This window comes from Platichthys flesus, chromosome 5, assembly GCF_949316205.1.
Source record: "Platichthys flesus chromosome 5, fPlaFle2.1, whole genome shotgun sequence".
Classification (NCBI taxonomy): domain Eukaryota; kingdom Metazoa; phylum Chordata; class Actinopteri; order Pleuronectiformes; family Pleuronectidae; genus Platichthys; species Platichthys flesus.
Window position 1 is genome coordinate 23,930,165 of NC_084949.1, and position 22,335 is coordinate 23,952,499.

General features: G+C 43.2%; 1 protein-coding gene across 1 annotated transcript in view; it reads right to left on the reverse strand.

Moving 5' to 3' along the window:
• Window positions 1–22,335, reverse strand: part of myo15ab (myosin XVAb) — a 40,926-nt gene that overhangs the window by 15,941 nt on the left and 2,650 nt on the right. The window contains exons 4-47 of the mRNA XM_062387390.1: window positions 21,982–22,179; window positions 21,612–21,844; window positions 20,798–21,191; window positions 20,410–20,492; window positions 19,722–19,785; window positions 19,473–19,582; window positions 18,260–18,334; window positions 18,039–18,129; window positions 17,921–17,926; window positions 17,727–17,830; window positions 17,338–17,401; window positions 16,958–17,071; window positions 15,231–15,392; window positions 14,899–15,012; window positions 14,722–14,780; window positions 14,286–14,409; window positions 14,084–14,179; window positions 13,001–13,132; window positions 11,888–12,013; window positions 11,400–11,477; window positions 11,099–11,250; window positions 10,475–10,520; window positions 10,245–10,369; window positions 9,619–9,736; window positions 9,320–9,495; window positions 8,635–8,723; window positions 8,487–8,505; window positions 8,321–8,430; window positions 7,775–7,905; window positions 7,416–7,511; window positions 6,737–6,865; window positions 6,541–6,647; window positions 6,168–6,346; window positions 5,327–5,399; window positions 4,991–5,182; window positions 4,086–4,153; window positions 3,855–3,928; window positions 2,296–2,404; window positions 1,976–2,062; window positions 1,818–1,882; window positions 1,331–1,738; window positions 435–501; window positions 198–293; window positions 21–81 (exon numbers count right to left, since the gene is read on the reverse strand). Coding sequence (XP_062243374.1) covers window positions 21–81; window positions 198–293; window positions 435–501; window positions 1,331–1,738; window positions 1,818–1,882; window positions 1,976–2,062; window positions 2,296–2,404; window positions 3,855–3,928; window positions 4,086–4,153; window positions 4,991–5,182; window positions 5,327–5,399; window positions 6,168–6,346; window positions 6,541–6,647; window positions 6,737–6,865; window positions 7,416–7,511; window positions 7,775–7,905; window positions 8,321–8,430; window positions 8,487–8,505; window positions 8,635–8,723; window positions 9,320–9,495; window positions 9,619–9,736; window positions 10,245–10,369; window positions 10,475–10,520; window positions 11,099–11,250; window positions 11,400–11,477; window positions 11,888–12,013; window positions 13,001–13,132; window positions 14,084–14,179; window positions 14,286–14,409; window positions 14,722–14,780; window positions 14,899–15,012; window positions 15,231–15,392; window positions 16,958–17,071; window positions 17,338–17,401; window positions 17,727–17,830; window positions 17,921–17,926; window positions 18,039–18,129; window positions 18,260–18,334; window positions 19,473–19,582; window positions 19,722–19,785; window positions 20,410–20,492; window positions 20,798–21,191; window positions 21,612–21,844; window positions 21,982–22,179 — 5,204 coding nt within the window. The remainder of the gene's footprint in view (window positions 1–20; window positions 82–197; window positions 294–434; window positions 502–1,330; window positions 1,739–1,817; window positions 1,883–1,975; window positions 2,063–2,295; window positions 2,405–3,854; window positions 3,929–4,085; window positions 4,154–4,990; window positions 5,183–5,326; window positions 5,400–6,167; window positions 6,347–6,540; window positions 6,648–6,736; window positions 6,866–7,415; window positions 7,512–7,774; window positions 7,906–8,320; window positions 8,431–8,486; window positions 8,506–8,634; window positions 8,724–9,319; window positions 9,496–9,618; window positions 9,737–10,244; window positions 10,370–10,474; window positions 10,521–11,098; window positions 11,251–11,399; window positions 11,478–11,887; window positions 12,014–13,000; window positions 13,133–14,083; window positions 14,180–14,285; window positions 14,410–14,721; window positions 14,781–14,898; window positions 15,013–15,230; window positions 15,393–16,957; window positions 17,072–17,337; window positions 17,402–17,726; window positions 17,831–17,920; window positions 17,927–18,038; window positions 18,130–18,259; window positions 18,335–19,472; window positions 19,583–19,721; window positions 19,786–20,409; window positions 20,493–20,797; window positions 21,192–21,611; window positions 21,845–21,981; window positions 22,180–22,335) is intronic.

A 22,335-nucleotide genomic window follows, 5' to 3' on the forward strand; every position in this document is an offset into this window, starting at 1 on the left:
TTGTTTGTGTGCGACCTCACCTCTTGCCCGGGGGCAGCTGATCTGTCGGTGGAGGCGGTGAGTTGTATCTTTTGATGATATCTTTAAAGTATAATGAATAAGATGAGCAACAAATAGATAACACTTTTCAAATTACAATTCATAATTTTATTCTCATTCAGCTTTAAAACTCTACATCCAAGGTAAAACTCAGCTACCTTGGATGCCTTGGCTAGGGACGACCTGATCTCTGGTCCCAGCTGAGTACTTCACCACCTCTCCAGCAGGGGGCGGAGGATTCGTCACCACTGGGGCTGAAACACAGACATGAGAAGAACAGGGAGGCAGACGTTAAAGCTTTCTCGTGTTCAGCTCTCTCTGATAAGATGTTTTATTTAGAAAGGGACGTTGGGTTTATTGCTTTCTCACAATCTCACGTTTCCTCTGTTTCTTACCAAACTTCCTGGCCGGCTGGTCCTTATTTATGGGGATGCCTGGAGCTTTCCTCCGAGAAGCGCTGTCCTTACCTGACTGTGCCTAAGAAAACAAACACACACACAGAGTGGATTTGCCATATTTTGCAATCCTGAGATTTTATTTTGTCACTTGGAATAGGAGGAAAGTCAATGTCAGAGCAAAGACAGGTGGAGAACACTATGAGAGCTGAGCTGGTGATAACCTGCAGTTCTGCTTGATTCTTTTTTATTTTGCTGCTGAGTTGTTGTTGTCTTTTGAATTTTTCTATGGAGGTAAACTGGGCTAATTGTCCTGTTGCACCAGGCTGCATACGAATGTTCAGGTTTTGCAGAACTGAAATCATGAAAACAATTTTTTAACCTAAATTTTCCTCCATCACCATCTCCCCTAAAAATCTAGACCAGGTGAAAAAAGAACTTTAAGCCTCACATGACTAAAAACTATCCAATTAAAATACTGAATTATTTCTGAGCATAAAAAGAATTGCTTAAAAAATGATCTCCAAACATTCAGACGGTGACTAACCGGCAAAACTGAAATGAAAGACAAGTTGCGCCACAACCAGGGAAAAAAACTAAATAATTGGCCATAGATATTATCATATTTCTCATCTTCCCTTGATGCATTTTTCTGTAGATGTTGCTCGGTTTTATTCAACCGGTAGAAGCTTATTATCCTACAACTTCACAGCTCTTCTTTTTATTCAAATAAATGTTTTATCATTTCCACAAAACATAATATTTTTAAGCGGTGGCTGTTGCTGGGAGTTCACAGCAACAACCACCATACCATCTTTGACACACTCAGCAGTGCTGAGTCATTATTGCTCTTTGTCACTGCGGACTGTTATCTCCCATGTCTCAGAGTCACTGACCTGTGCGGCCGGGTTAGCTCTGGGCTTTCCTGGCTCATTCTTGTTAGTGTGAGTGGAGCTTAGCTGGGGTTTGGGGTTGGCGGCCTGAGGCTGAGCTCCGGGCTGCGTCTGGGGCTCGGCGGGGGGCTGAGCTTGAGGCTGTGAGGGAGCTTGTTCCCATTGAGCTGGGAGAGGGTAGGTGCTTGGCGGGATTTGTGTGGCAGCGTAGGGAGTGGGAGTGAAGTTGGCGTAAGGGCTGGGTGGGATGTTAGCGTACGGACTTGGAGGCATGACAGCGTAGGGGCTCGGGGCGTATGGGCTGGTAGGGTGGTGAGGCAGAGGACTCGAGGGAGGGCTCGTGATCGGGGTCATGGGAGGGCTGGACACTGGGCTGACCAGGGCCATGGCCTGCATGGTCATCTGCTGAGCCTGGTAGACCAGAAACCACAGAGTTAGAATCCAAAACACGAGACAGGTGAACAGACACAGATTCTCACAGAGGGTTTACCAGGATGATGGCCTGCTGGTTCACGATTGCCTGCTGCTGCCGGGCCAAAGCAGCCTGCTGGGCATCTGGAGGAGAGAGGAGCAGATACACAGTGAATGGGACAGGAGGGGAATTATGTTTTTCCTTTCCTCATATTTCTTTCCATGTTTGATGCGAACCAGGTGTCACAGGTGTCACAGGTGTCACAGGTGCCACGGTTGCAACGCGAGGCGACATCACACCTCCCACAGGAAGGACTCTCACAGCTGAGGACACGCAAACAAACACACACAGATTTTTAAGTGTGTTTACTGCACTTTGTAATGATTTGTGTAGCTTGTGAGTTACTTCCTGTGTTTATGTGTGTGGCTCTGGCTTTGTTCATTATGTTTGACACAAAATGAGGTGATTTACTTTAATCACTACAGTGTTAATTAAATTTAATTATTAATTAAAGTGTTGATGACTGCGTGAGTGACAGTTGTCCCTTGTGTCTGACCTCCAGGTGGAGGCGGGGGGCCTGTGGATGGCCCCTGCTGTTGCCACCCCCCTCCAACTCCCCCGGCCCCCTTCATCCTGCTGGAGAGTCCAGCAGCCGACTCCACTTCCTGTAAAATATCAAGCCCAATTACATTTCTTTGTCACAATGGTTTAAAATAAAATAGAAATCATTGAATTTTTTAAGTTTTTTACTCCTTAATAAAATATTGAAATGGTTTTTGAATAAACTGATGTTTAAAGACTTTTTCTTCTCTGACTCCTTTAAATATTTGATACGAAAGACATTTGCACAGTATTTATTTAATCAGTGCATTTGTGTTGTCCACTTTCCTGGGAAAGAGATAAAAAAAGTGAATAACATTCTTGTGACGTGAGATTTGAGTGTGAGATCAGTGACGACCTTCCTCTTGAATGTGCAGCCGTTCCATCAGGAATCAGCCACTGACCCAACAAATCCACGGGACCATGTGCTCGTAGGCCATGTCTCATTAAATAGTCAGCCCTTCATTTCATTGAGTGTCAGATCCTCGTAAGCGGATACACCCGTTGCCTGGGTCGGAAATCATAGTGGCGATCTAGTCGACGTGACAGTTACGGTAACTGGGTAACGTAATAAGTTGCTGGGCGGGAGAGGTCTGTAGAACACACCTGATACATGCTAATTCCTGTCAGTCACATCCGATAGCACGGCTAACATTCACTGCGCTGCCGTCGCGGCTGAAGACTGATCGAGCCGACGTGGCCAGGATTCAGAGAAGCACTGACCTGACTAAGAACGCATTGAATGACTCAACCCCAATCATCTGCTACGACTGGAACTCCAATGTTTATAACAGTGGAGAAGTGTAATGTTTAAAGTCGCTGTCATCTTTAATTCTCCTCCAAATACTAATTTAATTTATGAGCTTTATTTTATTTAACTTTTTCAATTATTTAACTATAAAATTCGTTGAATTGTTGTCTTGTAAAGCACTTGTGTTAAAAAGTTCTACATATATTTTCATTATCATTATATTGTGATTAATGAAGGAGATAATTAATCCTGTACGAGCTGACGTAGGTGTTGTACTGCTGCTAAACAATCATCTTATTAATATTAAATCATACAAGCTCACAGCAAACACTTCATCTCTACAAATCTGGCACATATACAATGAGGACGTATTAAAGAGAAACTTTCATATATCTTAAAGTGCATCGGGAAAGACCTTCACTTCTTTTATATTTCCTGTGCTATAGCCACAATCTTAACAACTGTATTTTAGGAAATGTTTGAAAATGTACTTAAGATGGAAAAAACTGATATTATCACATTGATGTAAGTATTCAGCTCCTTCGCTCTGTCCCTTAAAGTTGAGCTCAGGTGACCACACATGGGGATGAGAGCCAGTTCTCCTTCTTCATCTTCACACAGTATGTAAATATAAGGTTCCTTGCTCATTAACACAGCTGCCAGCATGTAAATAACAACCTTGATTATGATGTGGGCTCACTCCATGCTATTTTCTGGCTAACAGCTCTTCAGAGTGGTCAGGTCAAGCGAGTTTCGTAACTTACCCCAGTTCCATCAGACAGCACAGGGTCAAACAGGCTGTCGAGATAACGATCCATCCCTCTCTGGGGCTCCGAGTCTGACAGAGTGGAGGAGAGGGGGGGGAGAGGGGGGAGAGGGGAGGAGAGGAGAGGAGAGGAGAGGAGAGGAGAGGAGAGGAGAGGAGAGGACGTCATGGTCTGCTGTAAACAAAATCAATTGGGTGTTAATATGTTTACTTGAATATGTAGACCTACCATCCGAGCCGGGTATGGGTGATGATATGAAATCATCCTTTCTGTCGAAGCCACCGCCCAACAGGCTTCTGTTAAACAATAACAAACACAAAACATTCAGAATAACTGCATCTTCATCAGTGAACCAGTCAGTGGAGGAAGAAATGCACCAAACCCTTTTACTCTACACTGCACCAGCCGATGTGGCGAACTTGTTACAACCAGCTGCCTTTCATTCACACTTCACAGGCCAATATTCACACTCGTTTTAACTGCAATATATAAATATGATATGATATCTGGCTCTTTAGATTCAAGTCTAATGTCCGAAGGAAAGAATCAAAATCTCCAAGAAATTAAGAATTGTTAAGACCATAACTTTAGACCATGTTTAGACAATTTGAGATAAATTGATTGATTGATTGACCATAAGCACGATCTAAGTTCTCTGAAAAGGATATTGAGTTCAAAGACAAAATGAAAACACTGTAGGGTCTTAGAAATACTGGTAATGAATCTTTTTACAACTGGAAGAGAACCTGGAGTTTCACTGAGACACTGGTTCCTCTCCATGCTCACTACACTTTGAGGTCCAATTCTCAAAGTCAAGAAATATAGCTCAGAAATGTCTGACTCTGATTCAGGATGTTCGAAAACAGCTCTGAGTCCATTCAGTTTTGGGTTCAATCCTTGGTGAATTTTCAGTTTGAGTCTGTGACCGAAAACTCACTGTGTTAGAGAAGTTCAGTGAATTCTGAAGAGGCAGAAAAGAGACTGAAAAGCACCGAGATAAGCTCATGTGTAAAATGTTGAAATGTTAAAACAAATGATCAGCTTCTGAAAGACATCAGTTATAAATTCACATTATGAATTAATTATAGTGAATTAATTATTGTAATAAATTGCCCTTCATGTAATAATCTCACATGCTAGCATTGGTCCGCACTCTGGTCGGTTCCTGTGCAGAGATGATGAAGTAGCTGCTGTGTTTGGGGAAGTCGGCAGGAAGCTCCAGGTCCGACATCAAGTCCAGGACATAGTCAGAACCCTCCAGCTCCACCCACTGGGCCGGCTCCTTCAACAGCACCGACCAGCCTCGACGGCCCTCCACTACCCCCCTGAACACACACACAAACACACACACACACACACACACACACACACAAACACACATTAAATATATGTATATAACAACCATTTACAACATTTCTTTATAATCCAATCTGTGTATTCAGTGCTTATGTTTTACTGTCATGTGATACCTGTGTTGTAAGATGTCTTTGGCCATTTCTTCTCCTGTTGTCCAGGAGTGTAGAGGACACAGGAAGGACACACCTGACGGAGAACAATCACAATGCGGACATTAAAAAACCGACTGACACACAGATATTACTCCATCAGAAACTACCGGTGTGTTTTCTCATCTTGGACGATATTAAAAGTCGATGGAATAAGATTCAAGAATATCTCCACAGCCAAGTTGGTGGCACTGATCCCTGTCTGTCAGTGAACATCCTCCAGCAGCGACAGACACAAACTCAGCTGCTGAGCCAGAGCGAGTATCAGGTGTGGTCTAATCCTCTGAGGACAGATTAGCTTAATGAGAGGAGGAAATGAGAGAGAGAGAGAGAGAGAGACTTAAACTCTTCTGTTGAATAGAGTGTACATCGACGGGGCTCAGGTAAACAACACAAACAAGACGGGTGAGGTTGTGTCGACAAGAGGAATCAAACAGTGTCAATGGTAATGGGATGGTGTTACTTGGATATGGTGCAGGGATGTAACCTGTGATTTAGACCAGTCACAGCACAAATGTATTCATGGGAAAAAACGGTAAATAAAAATAAGTACTTTTTTCTAACTTGAAAAGTTCCACACAAGCACTCAGGTTTATTCCTCTGTATTTTATTTCTCCTTTACTTAAACAAAAAGTCTCTTCAGAGTCCAGTAAATGTATATTCTTACTGAAGAATAATGCTTATTTCTAGATCTGGCACAATATGTTTATAATAATGATTTACAAATGCAGATGTTTGTCCAGGGCCTTCCTCCAAAACAGTCCACACATTTAAAAACTCATTGTGTGTAATTGTGTGTACTCACCATCAAAGCAGTGGATGTGAAGGACGGTGTGAGCTCTCTTGCGATTGGCCGTCCACTCCAGCAGACAGGGCGGGTACGTCCGGACGTACTTGGGCCCGACGCTCAGCCGCTGCAGAGCCTGAAGCAGCCGGTGCTGACACAGGCAGTCGTAGCCCTCCGGACCGTAGTCTGACACAAACCTGTGACAACAAACATGAACAGAGGAATATCTGTACAGCAGCTGCATGGGAATGTGTGCACAGGGACACAGGTGAAGAGGAAAATAAGGGAATAGAAAGTCCAGAGCTGAAAGGACTTCAATTGTTATGTCAATATCTCTAGTAGATAGTTTTGTTCTCCTGCCATCGAGATTATGTTTGCACCCATGTCTTACTTCAGCAGATACTTGGCCAGTCTTTGAGAGGGAAGGAAGGCAGAGAGACAAGAGGAGAGGAGGAGCCAGCCGCGCTCTGAATTCAAGATGTTCGGATTCCTCCACACCTAAAAGAGGAGAGGAAATTAGAATCTTAACTGAGATTATGTGCCATTCTGACAGTTCAGTCTTTCTTTAAAAGAGGAAAAGCTCCCACCTGATTGGCTACTTGAGCCAGGATCTCATCTCGGAGGCTGGGATTGGCCAGTCCTCTCTGGATGATGTAGTTCCCAAACAGATTCTCCTGAGCCCCATTCAGGTTCGGATCACCCATGAACCGAAGTATCTGTCAAAATCACACAAACAGATGCACAATATATTGTGTAACTTGAAAAACCCCCTCACATTTGTAAAGGCTTTAATGTTTGTTTGTTTTTATTAAATGCTTTTTGCCCTCTTATTCACAAATTACGTTTCAGGCCACTGAATATAGAGCTTTTGCTGAAGTCGGTCTAGGGTTAGGATTTTCAAAAAAGCTGTAGAAAATGTATCAGTGTAGAAGCTATGGGACACAATTAAAGATGATCACATGACATTTGACCAAATTAGGAAGAAATACAAGAGTGAGAAAGCTCATTCATTTATATAAAATGTCTCAATTTCATAAGGGTTCCTCCGGATTCACAAAATCCACTGGAAACTTTGCAGGTTTAACTCACTGGCAGCAAGAATAAAAACCCTTTAAGCCCATGCGCTCTTAAAACAGCTTACGACACATCTGTGCTTAGAATAAAGTTAAATGATGTTAAAACAAGGTTTGGCTTCTGCCTCTGAGATCCTGGATTTACACTTTGAGTTCCCTTGTTAAACATCAATGCAACATGATGTTTTCATACCAGACTGAAAATGTTCAGGGATCCTTGTCTCAGCTCCTCATCCAGTCTAATCAGAGAACAATCCAGAGGCGCTGTCAGCGACCCGAACAACGGCTCCTACAACACACACACACACACACACAAACACACACACACACACACACACACACACACACACATACACACACACACACACACACACACACACACACACATAAATGATTATAAACAAAAACTGTTGATAATATTTAATTGGACAAGCAGGACAACAATACTGTTCTTTTATCCTGTGAGCTGCAGAGTTCAATCTATGTTTTATTCATATCTTCATGCAGTTTAACAATAATATCATTCTTTGTGGGTTTTTGGTGCGTGTTTACCCTAAATATGGCCCGGATGTAGTGTGTCATGAGGTAGTTGTTGATGTCCAGGGGCAGGGTGAGCTGAGGGTCAACCTGAACCTTTGGAGCCTGGACCACGGCCAAGCAGTCAGAGTGCAGCTCTTCACCACCTGTGAGCACACACACACACACACACACACACACATACACACACACACACACACCAAAGGCCATGTGTCATTGCAGAAATAGTGCACAAAGCATATTGTGGAAGCTGCCTGCACACAAGGTGGAACACATCTGTAGATGAAAGTGTATTTATAGACTGAGTGTTGTGTTTGTCTAGGTGTGAGGTTTGTTATTCATGTGCTACATCTGTTTATTCAGTCACATGATGAAGATGATGTGACCATGATGATGACCTCACAAGCTCTTCGCCATGAGGTCCAATAGCAATAATTAGATCATTCTGATTGTGTGTGTGTGAGAGAGAGAGAGAGAGAGAGAGAGAGAGAGAGAGAGAGAGAGAGAGAGAGAGAGAGAGAGAGACAGTGTGTGTGTGTGTGTGAGTGTGTGTGTGTGTACCTGAGGCGACCTGCAGCAGGACTGCCAGTTCAGCAGGGATAGGCAGTGTTGTCACATTCACCACTTCTCTATTGACTCGATCCTGCACAAGTTGCAAACACAAACCAACACTTACGTTGCGTCACACACTGACACAACATCATCTTGTCCCTCCTCATTCTCAGACACTTCACATCGTTCCCTCACTCACCTCCTCTGCCTTCCTTGCCGGCTCCACCACTGTCTGACAGAAAGAAAACAGCATCACACTTGTTTTTATTACTGTAGATATCAATACAAGTTTCTCAGCTCACAGACACACAAACCCAGTGCACATACCCTCATGTAACGCTGGCGGCTGACGATGAGCAGCACGGCCGAGCGGAACCTTCTGAGGTACTTCCTCCTCAGAGCAAACTTTTTTCTGTCCAAGAAAACACAATAAAAATGGAGGATGGATTATTCATACATCAGAGAGACAGCAGAGAGTGGGAATCTTAGAGAAGTTATAATTTCAAATCATTTCCTTAATTCGATGAAATTTTGATCTCTGAAACCTCAATACAGTAAAAATAAAGTGAATATTTCGCATTTGAATGATATGTAAACTTGCATCATGTCCGACTGGCTCTCAGTGAGAAACCCATCCCCTGTGATGGACGAGCGTGGCCTTAATTCTCTGTCCTCGTCTCCTCACATCGAGGACAAGAGAAGTGGGTTGTGTCCGTGATAAGCTTCGACCTATTTGGCTCCCGTGAAACCAAACACTAAAACCTAAATAGCAACGCTCAGGACTGAAACTCCAGACTGGAGCAGGACAGTGGGCTAAAGACAGTTTAGAGTCCATGATGCTGACGAACTGAGGACAAGGGGAAGAAACCTTCTTCTTCTTCTTTCTTTGTACAGCCAGAATGTTACGAAGAGGCATTTATTTTGTACTTGTATGAATATAAAGAAGTTATGAGCCGTTAAATCTAATAGTCGTGAATGCACTGGCAGCTGAGCTCTCGGGAGCATTACCTCGCCACGTAGCCTTTGCAGCGAGCTTCAAACAGGGTCACGCAGCGCCGGAACTTGATGAAGTTCTTTCGGACGAAGCACATGCGAGTGTATCTCTGCAGCGTCATGGCGGCGAGGTGCAGCACACGGTCACGCTTCCCCTCCAGCAGCTGGTACAACTCCTCTTTCAGGAAAATCTAAAACACACACACACATATAAATAAATCTACATTCAACCGGATTTATTTTGAACACTTGGTATTATTTCACCTCACATCTCCTGCATGTGCGTGGGCCTTCGTTTTACTGGGGGAGCTCACCTTACTGACTCCCAGCTGGTACGAGCCGCTCTTCACCGGGCCGAGCTTGTGGAGCATGATGACACAGTTTTCACCGTCTGCAGGCGGAAGATCCCTGAGGCAGAGGAGGCCTTTATACCTGTGTGCACATACAAGCCCACACACACAAAGTTCAATATGAAATCTGCATTCTGAAGTGAGTATGAAGAAAGCTTACAGGTGTCTTAACTCTGTGAATCTGGGGCTCAGTGTTAGTTTGATTCACTTCATTCTGGGTTTTAACATTTTGAATTTAGTCGTTCCACTGTGAATCTGATGGAGTGTGAATGTTGTTTCTTGTGATAAGTACTTCAGCAGTCAGTAGTCAGAGGTGCTGTGAGATCAATTGGCTCTAACTGCCTTCCTGCTGCAGGAGCAGGCGAGAGCCAAATGGCAATTTCAGCGTAGAAAAATGGTGTGTGAACTATTCTTTTGGCAGAGAAAGCAAATAGGTCAAGTAATTTCGACAGACTGAGAGTGTCGAGTTGTAATGGGCCCGAGTAAACCTGCACAGGAGGCTGCTATAATCTGTACTTTATCTTGAGGGTCGCACGGTTCAATTGCCGCTCACATTTGTCACGTTTACTGAAAACGAGTAAATCACCAACCTCGATAAGAAACTGCGAAAGTTCAATCTGATTGGATAACCGTTCTTCCTGATAAGGATGGTCTCCATGATACCAGAGTAATGCAGCTGAGCGTTGACCAGCTCCATGTCGAACGCTCCCGGCTCCTACACACACACATAATAACTCAAATGAGCTGCATACAATAGATCACAAAAATGCAAATAATCACCGCAAACCTGCACACACCATCCAACTTGCAAAAAATATACCTTATGGTGGTTTGGCTTGATGCATCGCACAAAATAAGGGTTACACCTGTCACAGATAGATGAGAACGAACGGATGGGGAGAGAAAAATGAACGAACAGATTGATAAAGGATGAGTAATGTTTGTCCTGTGTAAGGAAGTCATCTCTCAAACAGGAAGGGAACCGAAGCAAAACCAAACGTTCTGAGCAGAAAATTGAAACGCTGAACTTCTTCAGAGCAAACTGATCTCCAGAGGCTCCTGATTTCATGTGTGATTGAGCTCAAATTAAGCAAATAAAATTCATCTGCCTGAGAGAGGAGATGGCTCCAACCAACGGTGACATTTGGAGATTTTAACGTTGCCGAGGTTGATCCCTGAACATCGATACAAAACCAATGGTTCAGATCTCATTGTCAGTTTTAGGCCCAAGCCCATAATATTAGAAGTGTCATTGATTTGGGCTGTGGAATAAATCAGTCACTCCTCAGGCATCATCATTTCATACACACTCTCGATCTTGCAGGGAATTTGAGACACTTTGTTCAGGATAGTATACATTATGTGGTCATTGTCATTATAGTACAAAGACGTGTTATTGGGGGGTTTTCCTACAGATTAGGTGAGAGGTGTTTTCAATGCGAACCTTTCCATCTTCTCCAGTAGCTCCTGCAGGCTGCTCTGAAACTTCGCACTGACCGTGTTGGCCTGGTGGCGTCGTGCCGCGCTGCTGCGTCGCACATTCGACCGCTGCTGAGACACCGACTCCGAGTGCTTCAGGAAGAGACTGGATACCATCTGGATACACGTATCATGGGATTAGCAACAGGCCAACTGACTGACAACCTGTAGTTACTGGTTATTATATTGGGGAATGTTTCCCCGATAGGAAACAGTGAGAAATAACAAAAAAAAGTGTGTGTTTGTGTGTGTTTGTGTGTGCTCACTTTGTTCCTGCTCTGGGTGAAGAGGTCCAACACGTCCTGACGGACCATGTCAAAGTTCTTATCCAAGAATTTAGTCACCTGCACCACAAACCATGAAAATATATTTCTAACCGGAAGGAGATGAGGTCGATATAGAAAGAGATAATTTATAGAAAACATATTGTTTGAGGGTTCAATGAAATAAGTTGACAAAAAGGTGTTGAAAGTCCAATTAGAGTCAATTTCTATAAAGGAAAAAGGGAAAACAATTGAAAAACGGTAGCAAACAAAAATATATGTCTAACCGGAGGGAGATGAGGTCGATATAGAAATAAATAATTTATAGAAAAGATATTGTTTGAGGGTTCAATGAAATAAGTTGACAAAAAGGTGTTGAAAGTCCAATTAGAGTCATTTTCTATAAAGCAAAAAGGGAAAACAAGTGAAAATGGGCGCGAACAAAAATGGAAAACCAGTAAGAAAGAAAGAAAGAAAGAAAGAGGAAGCACCTGGTAGGTGACCCTCCCGGCGTAGTGCTTCAGGGTGAACTCCGGCAGGGGCATCTTTGGCCTGGCGTACAGCGGGTTGCTTCCATGGTGATAGTGGCACTTCTGAAGGAAGGTGTGGTCCGTTGCCTGGCGACGGTCGGAGACAGTTAATGGAATATAAATCTCTACAGCACAAACACATGTTGCCCACGTGTGTAGAGCAGATTGCTCCAGTCAGTTACTTGCGTTGAGCCGTGTTCATATTTCACTTTGAGCATCGGAGACGCTCTGTAATGCGTTTATCTCAATATGAGCTCAGTCTGCTCCGCGCGTTAGGAGCCCCAGGAATAATGGTAGCAGCAGGTTAGCAATTAAGTGTTCACGTGGGATAGTTGTGTATCGATCGGAAGGGCGCAACAATACGCTTCGGTCCCCGGGTTTATGAGAAATCCAATATGTGAGATGTTGTTTTTTTCCCCAAATCAATTTCTTCTGAAATCTGGGGAATTATTTGAGCCATGAATTGGTCATTGTCTTCTTTCCCTTCCATGATGCTCAAATAGAGAGAGATTTGTAGAGTTTTATAGTATATTTAGCTAAGACATCTTTTGAGCATGGTTATAAACCATCTCAGGCTTTTTAATTACTATTCCATATGTCTATGTTAGTTCTCCCCCTTCTTGGAATGATCTTTCACCTAGGGAATAGTCTCTGACCTGCTAATGGATGGGTAAAGATTTAGCAGGCAACTTCAACTTATGGTACCAAAACATGTTCTTATTTAGGCAGAGGGCCCGGTTGTGTGATGTAATGCAATCTCTAGTCTTGGGGTCCCGGCCCCCCAAAAAAATGTGTTGTCTTGCAAGAGGCAAGTCAGATTTTCACTATTTGGCTGTGTGATGTCTCCGAGTCTCTAGAGCTCGTCCTGACCTGGGAAACTTCTTGTAATAAACATCATTATACTTGTAAGTACTGAGTCCGAGGTGTCCTTCCCTCAACATTAACAACTTCAACGACAACATCGACCTCTCGGCTGCATAGAATATACCAAAGTTTCTTGATTTCTAAGTCATCATGTATCTATATCTTTAAAAAACATAAATGAAAAGTTCGGTTTCACAGGTGTGGACTTACCTGAGGGAAACCGCACTGGTCGTCCAGTATGCGCAGTATCCCATGAGGCTTAGCAGCGATGAGGTCGAGACAGGCCTGGTTGTGGCTGAAAGGCTTCTGCTGCCACTCGATCTGCTCCCGCATGTACTCCTCCTACACACAGCACACAACAGGTCATCAGGTTGGTTTATATAAAACTCTTCCGACTCCACTGTTGCTTCTTTTTCCTCCACTTCATATGGAAGTGCTTCTTTGTCCACTGTGGTTTGTGAGTTTTAACGACTTGTTGTCAGTTAACTAAAGAGGCTGTTTGTCTTTTGTCTTTTGACTTTACTGAATCTTTCCAGGCCTCCTGATTGGAAACAAAGGGCGTCTAAATCTCTCCAAGGCTTCAGTTTATGGGTGATTTGGACCTTCAGACTTGTTCAATTGCAGAAAGTTGAGACAGAATTAAACAATAGAAGAAGAAAAAGAAGCAGAAGCTTTACCATTATGTTAAAGGTCTAATTTATAGGATAAATAAGAAGTTTTCTTAATCAGCAGTCAGTAATTCGTCTCCCCTCCTATCCTTGACCTTTGATAGCATTTATTTTTATGCATCACTGATGTAAGCTGTGATGTGCCGCGTTCTGACTTCTTCTTTGTGTGTTGCTGTGTGTTGACGCCTGTGTACAGACAGTGAGGAGCTCTGCAGTGAGAGCACACAGCTTTTTGCTTGTGGCGCTAATGTGTCAGAGTTTTTCTAAATAATCAAATGCTGAGCTTCCGGAAGCCGACAGAAGCGACTTACTTTTACTGGGGCTTTAAAAGAAATTAATCTTGACTACAAGGATGAATTGCTACTCGTAATGACCTCTCGCTTCATCTCCACGCTCTGCCGTCACACTCAGACTCTCTGTCGGAAGTATTAGTCATGGACATGTGCACATTTAAAAAGCTGATTAGAAGACCTCTAACACAAATATAGATATATGTATAAAATGCTGAATAACTATATTTCAATGTGCAGTCTCACTATATTAGCTTTTTGAGACACAAATCACCCAATAATTCCTCGTTAAGAAAACGTGTGATAGAAAAAGAACTTGTAGTTTTTTTGCTGACCTGCTCCTCCTGGAAGATGACCTTGTTGAAATAGAACTGCAAAGTTTCATTGGCGTAGTTGATGCACAACTGCTCAAAACTGTTCACCTGTAGCTCCTGCAGGGCAAAGAGCAGAGGTGTTGGGGGGGGTCGTTTGTGTGGGTTAAACATATACGTCAGCTCAGATGCATTATTGAGCGTAATCGTGTTTTCGGGGCGTGACCTCAAATCCATAAATGTCCAGTATGGAGATGGAGAGGGCTTCGTTGCGAGGGTAGACCCGTCCGTTGATGCGCTCCGTCAGCCAACTGAACAGGAGCGAGTACAGGATCTTGGCAACAGCATCTCTATGAAGAACACACAATAAGGTTTCTATGGAAACAGAAAGCCCGGTTCCTATGGAAACAGAGGACATCTGAAAACCGCCCCCCCCCCAGCCCCCCCCAAGCCCTGACATCCTTTTGTCCTCACATGCCTCTGCCAAAGATTGGAGGGGAATATCAAAGATGGCTCACTATCTCTAGTTTACTCCTGGTACGACTTTAGAGAGTGAATGAATGAGGGAATTCAAAACATTTCAAACAGGCCTGTCAGACGACTGATCGGGGGGGAAATGATTGAATTTAAACTATTGATACTCGACTCAGACTTTTATTCACCTGGCGTCCACAGCGCTCTCCACAGTGAGCGGAGTGTAGATCTTCTCTCGCACTGTATCCTATAGGAGTCAAGCACACCTGTTGTCAAACAACATCTCTTTAACTACCACATACAAAAAGTGTGTATGTCTGTAATGAATGTGCGTTTGTTTTATGTAAAGTGTGTGTTCTCCTCACTGTCAGTTTGAAGGTGACAGATTTCTGCAGGCCGTCGGGTGAGATCTGCAGCAGCTCAGCGACAACCCGGATCTCCTGCCCACTCACCACCGACGCAACCTTCTGACCCTCAGCCTGCAGGGACGTGCACCACACACAGACACACACACAGGCAAACACACACACACACACAAACCCACACACACACTCGCATAAATGAATTTTCCTTTTTGCAGCTGAGGGAAAATGATGATAATGTTGATCGATGATGGTATCAATGTGTGTGTGTGTGTGTGTGTGTGTGTGTGTGTGTGTCTGTGTGTGTGTGTGTGTCTCGTGTGTGTGTGACAGACCTGGTGTGGCTGGAAGTAAACGTTCCCCAGATGAAGAACAGAGGACAGCAGTCTGTAGATGCCGTTCTGCTCCTCTGGGGTGAAACGCAGAATGTCCATGGCACTCAGCAGACGCCTGAAGTCCTCTCCGTCATCCTTCCCCTCTATGGTACAATCCCCTCCCTACACACACACACACACACACACAGACACATACACACATACACACATCATTATCAGCAGCCGCATACTTACCCTGAGCACAATTCATCACCGCTCTAATTAAAGAGTGACTTATCAGGAGCTGAAACTCTTGTTTCTGGGAACATTCAGAAGTTCAGAGTCTCACCTTGCTGCAGTGAGATGGAAAGGCAATGTCGAGATGTGACACTTTCCACCAATGAGGACAGTGAGGCAGGACTATTCAGCCTGCTGCTAAGATACTCTTTAAACAAGAATGGCATCAGTAGAGAGCATACCTCAGTCCACTTTAATTCCAATCAAGCCTGAACAGTTTCACACACTCTTAGAAATCCGTTTCCTTAATGTGGCAGATTGTTTTCCCCTTAAAGACCAATTGATTCTCCCCTTTGGAAAACTGTGAAAATGTCAAGAAAACACTTGCAATGGTGTAGAAGTGAAAAACGAATCCTGGTTACATCGGATTGTCCAGATCTGCACTAATTGCTTCATTCTTGGGCCATGTCCCATCCTTGGCGATGGTAAAAAACCAGACCCCAGTTGTTAGTAGTAGAAACCACAAACTCTATTTCAATCTGAATCTGAACAGTTAAGCATCTTGAATCACGGAGCTATGAGCAACATGTTGCTCAGTGTTTCATCAGGTCTCATGAATGAAGCCAGGAGAGCTGGAAGAGGATAAGAGAAAGAACAGACACCTGAGCAGTGGTTAAATACCCACGAGTCAGTGTCTTAATGGGAGAAACTGTCTGTAAAGCAACCTGAGGGTCTCAATGCAAAAAAGTTCCACAGTTAAATCTGATGATTCATGAACCTGTAGCTAATATAGTTTATCATTTAGCTAATAACCACTTAACAACTACACACAGCTGAGGTTCTGGTGAATGTCATTAGTTCTGCGGGTATTTGGACAGACAGTTGAAAGGATGATGCTAGATGAAAAGTTAAAGAATTATGAAAGTTATTACAATTCATCCTGAGGGGAGCATGAATGTCTAGCATGAATCAAATTGCATGTCAATCCATCCAGTACCTGCAGAGACATCCCAGTAGAGACCAAAAATATCTAATTCATGGAGTGTTGGAAAAGCCAGAGTATCCTACAGGGGCCACAGACAGTTGCATAAACCTTTAATGGCGAATAGCTGTTGAGACATTTCAGTGTGGAATAGAGTGATGGACGTCTACCATTTTTATTATTCACATGAAACAATCTGAAAAGGTAAAATCCCGTTGAACTACTCACAACTCTCACTATGTATAAATCGGCTAATTGCATTTTATCGTTCATCAAACGTGAAATGCAGAAAACTTCCCCTCAAAGGTTACTCACTCGGAATTTGGGCACAACAATGAGCTTTATGCTCGTGTCATTAATCACGCGGTAGAATAAATGTCACGTTTTATAGAAATTGACATCTCATTTGTTAATGTGACTGTTTAATTGATTGCGGTGACCACTCCTTAACCGTGTCCTATGTGTGTGTGTGTGTGTGTGTTTGTGTGTGTGTGTGTAGCGGAGTGTGCTTCTTCATTTGTGTGTTAACCTGATTCAGATAGTAGTAAGTCTCAGGTTCCTGCAGATACAGTGGGGTTTTCTCGTGGGGAGGAAGACCAGCTAACATCTCGTAGAAGATGTGGTAGTTCCTCTCCGATTTGGCCTGTGCATGAACACAAACACAGACACACACACACTCTTAGATTTAGATGTGCGGTGGTAGATTTCCTGACATTCAGATGTTACAGCAGAAAAAGGAAAGACACATATAGGCCCAGTTAGATGAAGAGCAACCTGTTAGACACCTCTAGTGCTGTCTACTGCTACAATCTCATCTTTCTCACGATGACTCACATGTAAGAAGACTCCACTTGACCTGCTGTGTGCGTGTGTGTGTGTGTGTGTGTGTGTGTGTGTGTGTTTTTTCACCTGAAAGACAATGCGAGACTTCTCCAACAGGTACTGAGACGTTATGGCACCGCTGATTACACCCCTGGTAAATGACACGCACACGCACACACACACACATAGAGTTAAGTAACAGGTCATGCATGTGTAATGTGCTCAGGTCTCTGTCACAGCTCTGTGTTACTGGGACATGTCAGAATATTCAATACTTCAAACCAAAGCAATTAAATACAGTGACACATTTATCAACACATTTATCTGACATTTTATGATTAAAATCTTTTTTGCCCGATTGTTAAATATGTTGGGACTTCTTGTCAAAATGTTGTTTCAGTAAAACAAAAGTCCAAAATGGACTTCAGTGCTTTCTGTTGTTGATGTTCAGTTCTTGTTTAGTTGTAATCACTCACTCCTCCATGTAGATCTGCGTGTATTTGCCAAAGCGTGAAGAGTTGTCATTGCGCACCGTTTTGGCATTCCCAAAAGATTCCAACAGGGGCATGGCCTCCAGGATCTGACCAATCACCGGAGACAGTAATGTTACCTTTAAACAGGGATGCTCATCATGTCAGGAGAGGAAGAACAAGAGGAGGAAACACTTTACCTCTATCTGAGGGTAAATGACAGAAAACAAGGGACAGGAAGGGAAAACAAAGTTAGATTAAATGACCACAGTATTTTGTGAACATTTTGTATTTTTACATAATAAAACATATATGTACCTGTTGTGTGATGTTGCGTTTGTGATGTATGGCTGTCAAGTAACGCAGGATTAGTTTCGTAGCTTCCGTCTTTCCTGACCCGCTTTCTCCGCTGTAATAACAGAAACAGTTCACCGGAGTACATTACATAACTTTTCCATTTATTAGTACATTTTGAACAAAGTGAAATTGACAGAAAACTAAATGTATATTTAAAAAATATACTAGAGGCCATTTTGTACCTGATCACAATACACTGGTCCTTTTTGGCATCCATCATGGTGGTATACGAGAGGTTAGCAATGGCAAAAAGATGACTGCAACACAACAAAACCTTTTCAATTAACAAATGTATTGTGCGTGTTAAGTGTGTTTGTCTTTGTGTGTGTGTAGACCAACCAACATCAGTGACACCGGAGCCTCCAACTAACACCGGAGACTGGTGGCATTTACACCTTTATTTACCACCATACTGCATCTCGGAGCACAGCTCACGACACATGTAGACAGATGTAGTACAACAGTATAATCACAGGAGCTCCCAGCCTTAGAGGTTTCAGTTAAAGGTTAGAGGGTTTGGTTTATCTACTTCTCTCTGAGGCAGAAAGCTCCGCGAGAGCTCATAAATCTACCAGGACCTAACCCTCCTCTGCATTTGTTATTTTAATGGGACAATAATGTTCAAACTGTGTTTCTTTCTCCCTCTTTTTAAACAAAATCGACTAAAGGGCAAAGTAATAGTAGTAAAAACATATCCCTAGAGGGGCTGGAGTAAATCCCAAGTGACATTGGCCAAGGGGGGGAAGGGCGGACACCCTGGACAGGTACGCACACAAAATGACACACATCGGGAGAACTCTAAACACCAGCTGCACTGGGATTCAAACCAAGAACCTTCTTGCTGTGAGTAAGCAGTCCCAACCACTGCAATAAATGCTTTTTTGATTAATGTCTGATGTCATTGGACTTAATCGTGACGTCTTCATGGCATCACTGATTATATGATTTCATAAGGTGGAGAATGACTTTCTGAACATTATAATATTTAGACTGTCTCTCTAATTCTAATAAGTAGAAAATCTTTCCTGAAAAGCAGTTTCTCATCCCTTCCCATCAAATTTAATCAAAATCTACAATATTTTTCCTGCTTATAAAAAAGAAAAGCAACACAAACACACACACATCCAACACAATCCTCCGTTCTGATGTCACACTGGAGATAAAACTGACGTTAATTGATTTTAATTTCCTGGAGACTCATCAAACCTTGACCAAACCTATTACTTCCTGAACTCCGACCTGAAAATATGATTTCACTATAAAATGTATACAATTACTTTAGATTAGACCACATTATTTGACTGAGTAAACCGATTAGGTAATAACACACACACACCCACACACACACACACAGACACACACACACACACACAGACACACACTCCTGGGTCTTACGGAGGGTTGTCGCCCAGGCCCCGGCCTTCATACTGAAGCACCATGTCTGTGCCGTAAACGTTCAGCAACTTGTAGGGATTCACAGACACCAGGATGCTGCCTATGTACGTCTGTGTGGTGGAGGTAGAAAGAGAGAGAGGGAGAGGGAGAGAGACAAAAGGACAAAAGGAGAGTGGATGAGTGGATGTAGCTGACCATGACATTTGAAGATATTTATTATCCAATTTGCATTCTGGAAATGAGGTATACATAGACGTGTTCCTGGTCGTAGCGCTTCTTCAGGTTCATCAGAACAGTGGTGTCATTCAGCTCACTGAAATCAAACAACGAGGAAATTAAACACACACACACACACACACATGCACAGAGCGCATTTTGACCCACTGGAGCACAATTCCCACACTTGTTTTGATTTCCCCAAAATGAATTATGCTTCAATGTCACTCAATGACTTTCTCGGTGCAAACTAAAATGATGGGATGTTATGAATCACACAGGGGAAGTTTTGACTTGAAGCAGCTTGGGATCGTGAAGGCTTGTGTCTTCACCACCATTTGCCAATGAAAATCTCCCTGACTGATGGGATAATGTATTCAAGTTTTATTCATGTTAAGCAGCAACTTGAAATTAATATTCCTGAAGCGTTATACAAACAGCTTACTGGCTAGCATTGTGTTTCTCCTTCGTCATTAAGTGTGTAAAGTGGATATGACACAAAATGTATGCTATCCTGAATAGAATTGTTGATTTCTCTCGGTGTGAACATTGTTCTTAGACATTTTAATGAGGAATTGTTACATATTGTGATTTTTTTTACGAACTTAAACCCAGGATTTCTGTCTGTCTGTCAGCACAATGAATGGATCTGCTCCGAAATGAGTGTGACACGCGACACAACCAGCTGTGAGGCTGCTTGGTTAAACTGGTTTGTGCTTACGGCAGTTGTGTCATGTCCTCCATTCCCTCCGCCCAGTTCTTCACCCTGTGGCCTGTCGTGGGCAAGCTCAGGATGGAGAAGATCTGGCCAAACAAACATAATTATTCCAATGCTGTCATGCAACATTGTCAAAGCTTGAGGGACATTGTCATCCGCTTGATGGAGAGCTAATGTAAAATATGCAGGCATTTGAATATTGTTGTTGGTGAACTCTGCAGGAAACTGATGTTGGTCATCCACCTTCTTTCTCCTGTGTTTTATAGCTACTGCTCGAATAATGTTTGTATCACACCCATCGCTATTCAAATATTTTGTCAGCTGTCACAAGGTATCATATACAACTTTCAAATCCACACATGTAGAAACACATTAATGAATATTTCCCTACCTTGTCATACCAGTTCTGACCAGGTGCTCTGTCTCTGTCAGGAGTCCAGTCTGGGTCCTGTTGTCCGTCAAGGAATCGAGCTGTGGGTAGATATCCTTCCAGCACTCCATCTTCTCTGTACATGGCCCACTTTGTCAGATTCTGGACAGTCCCATGTGGTAAAACCCTCTCAGCTGCCCAAACGTCCTCCCCTCCCTCCCCCCCTCCTCCTTGGGCATTCCTGGCCCAGTGGCCTGAGTGTGGCCCATAGGGAGGAATCACAGCGTAACGGTTATCCTCCCCCTGCAGGCCCGTTGGCACCCTGTAGGAGGCGTAGCGAAGATCCTGGTTTTGGATGGCGTCGTTCAGACTGGGGTTGTGAAACCGACGCGTCAGAAGAGACCTATCCGGCAGCCTGGGGGGGGCAGACAAAGGCTCTTATCAAACAAACATCATGAAACACAGGGTTGCACAACATGGAGCAAGATGGTGCTTGATTTTATGATCTATGAGTCTTTTTCCCTTTCATTTTGTATTATAAATATAGGATTGTGTGGTCTCGGTGGAGGCATTTGCTCTACTGAATTATAGTGTAGTTAACATTAAAACAAAGTTTGGCTTTGTGGTCACCAGCCTAATTTATTTACTATGTCAGGAGCCAAAATTAAAGTAGTGATGACAGAAAAAATAATCTAACGAATAACTGAAATAAAACACTTGCTTAAATAGTTTTCAGGGGGTTTATGTTTAAATTCAATAAACATATAACCATCGAAAACTTTTCTCTATGATGTCATTCTCTGTCCCAGTTCCCATTAATGGTGACGTTCCCTACCTGTATCTGTCACCATGGAGTTCCCCATTCTTCATTACTGAGGTGAGATTGGGAGGGGTGGGTTTAGGTACGCCTGACAGTGCAGAGTTTTCTGACAGGTGATAGAGACCTGTGGATCGAAGTGCCTTGTTTTGCCTCAGGGCACCGGAAAGGTTGGGCTTCTGGCCGGGGATAACCAGGGAACCATCACGGAGGTGGTATGATGCGTTTCGAAGGTTGTCATTCAAAAGAGCCTGCGGGTTAAGTTACAATTACATGCAACTGAATAGAACAAATAATTTTTAAACACACGTGGTCTGGATTTGGGAAAGATCTGACCGTAAAAAAAGAAGGTAAAACAGTAAAGTTAAAATCAGGATAAATTACACACCTTAGACAGGTCAGGGGTAACTGGCTTGCGTGGGTCAATAATGATGGTTCCGTCAGGCAGGGTATATGACAGACCCTTTAAATAGGGGTTCAGCAGGGCGGCCGTCAGATTAGGGCTCTTTGGTTTCCTCGGGTCCACTATAATAGTTCCATCAGGGAGCGTGTACGAAGCTCCTTTCAAGGCAGGGTTGTTGAGGGCCTGGATATAACAACAGAAGTCAAAAAAGGTCAGAAAAGTTAAACAAGCCTGAGAAATTAAACAAGTGCATATTGAATGAAATGGTAACAGTGTATTTATATAGGGCTTTTCCAGTTTTTAGACTGCTAAAAGCACTTTACAGTTCAATTTTTCCCA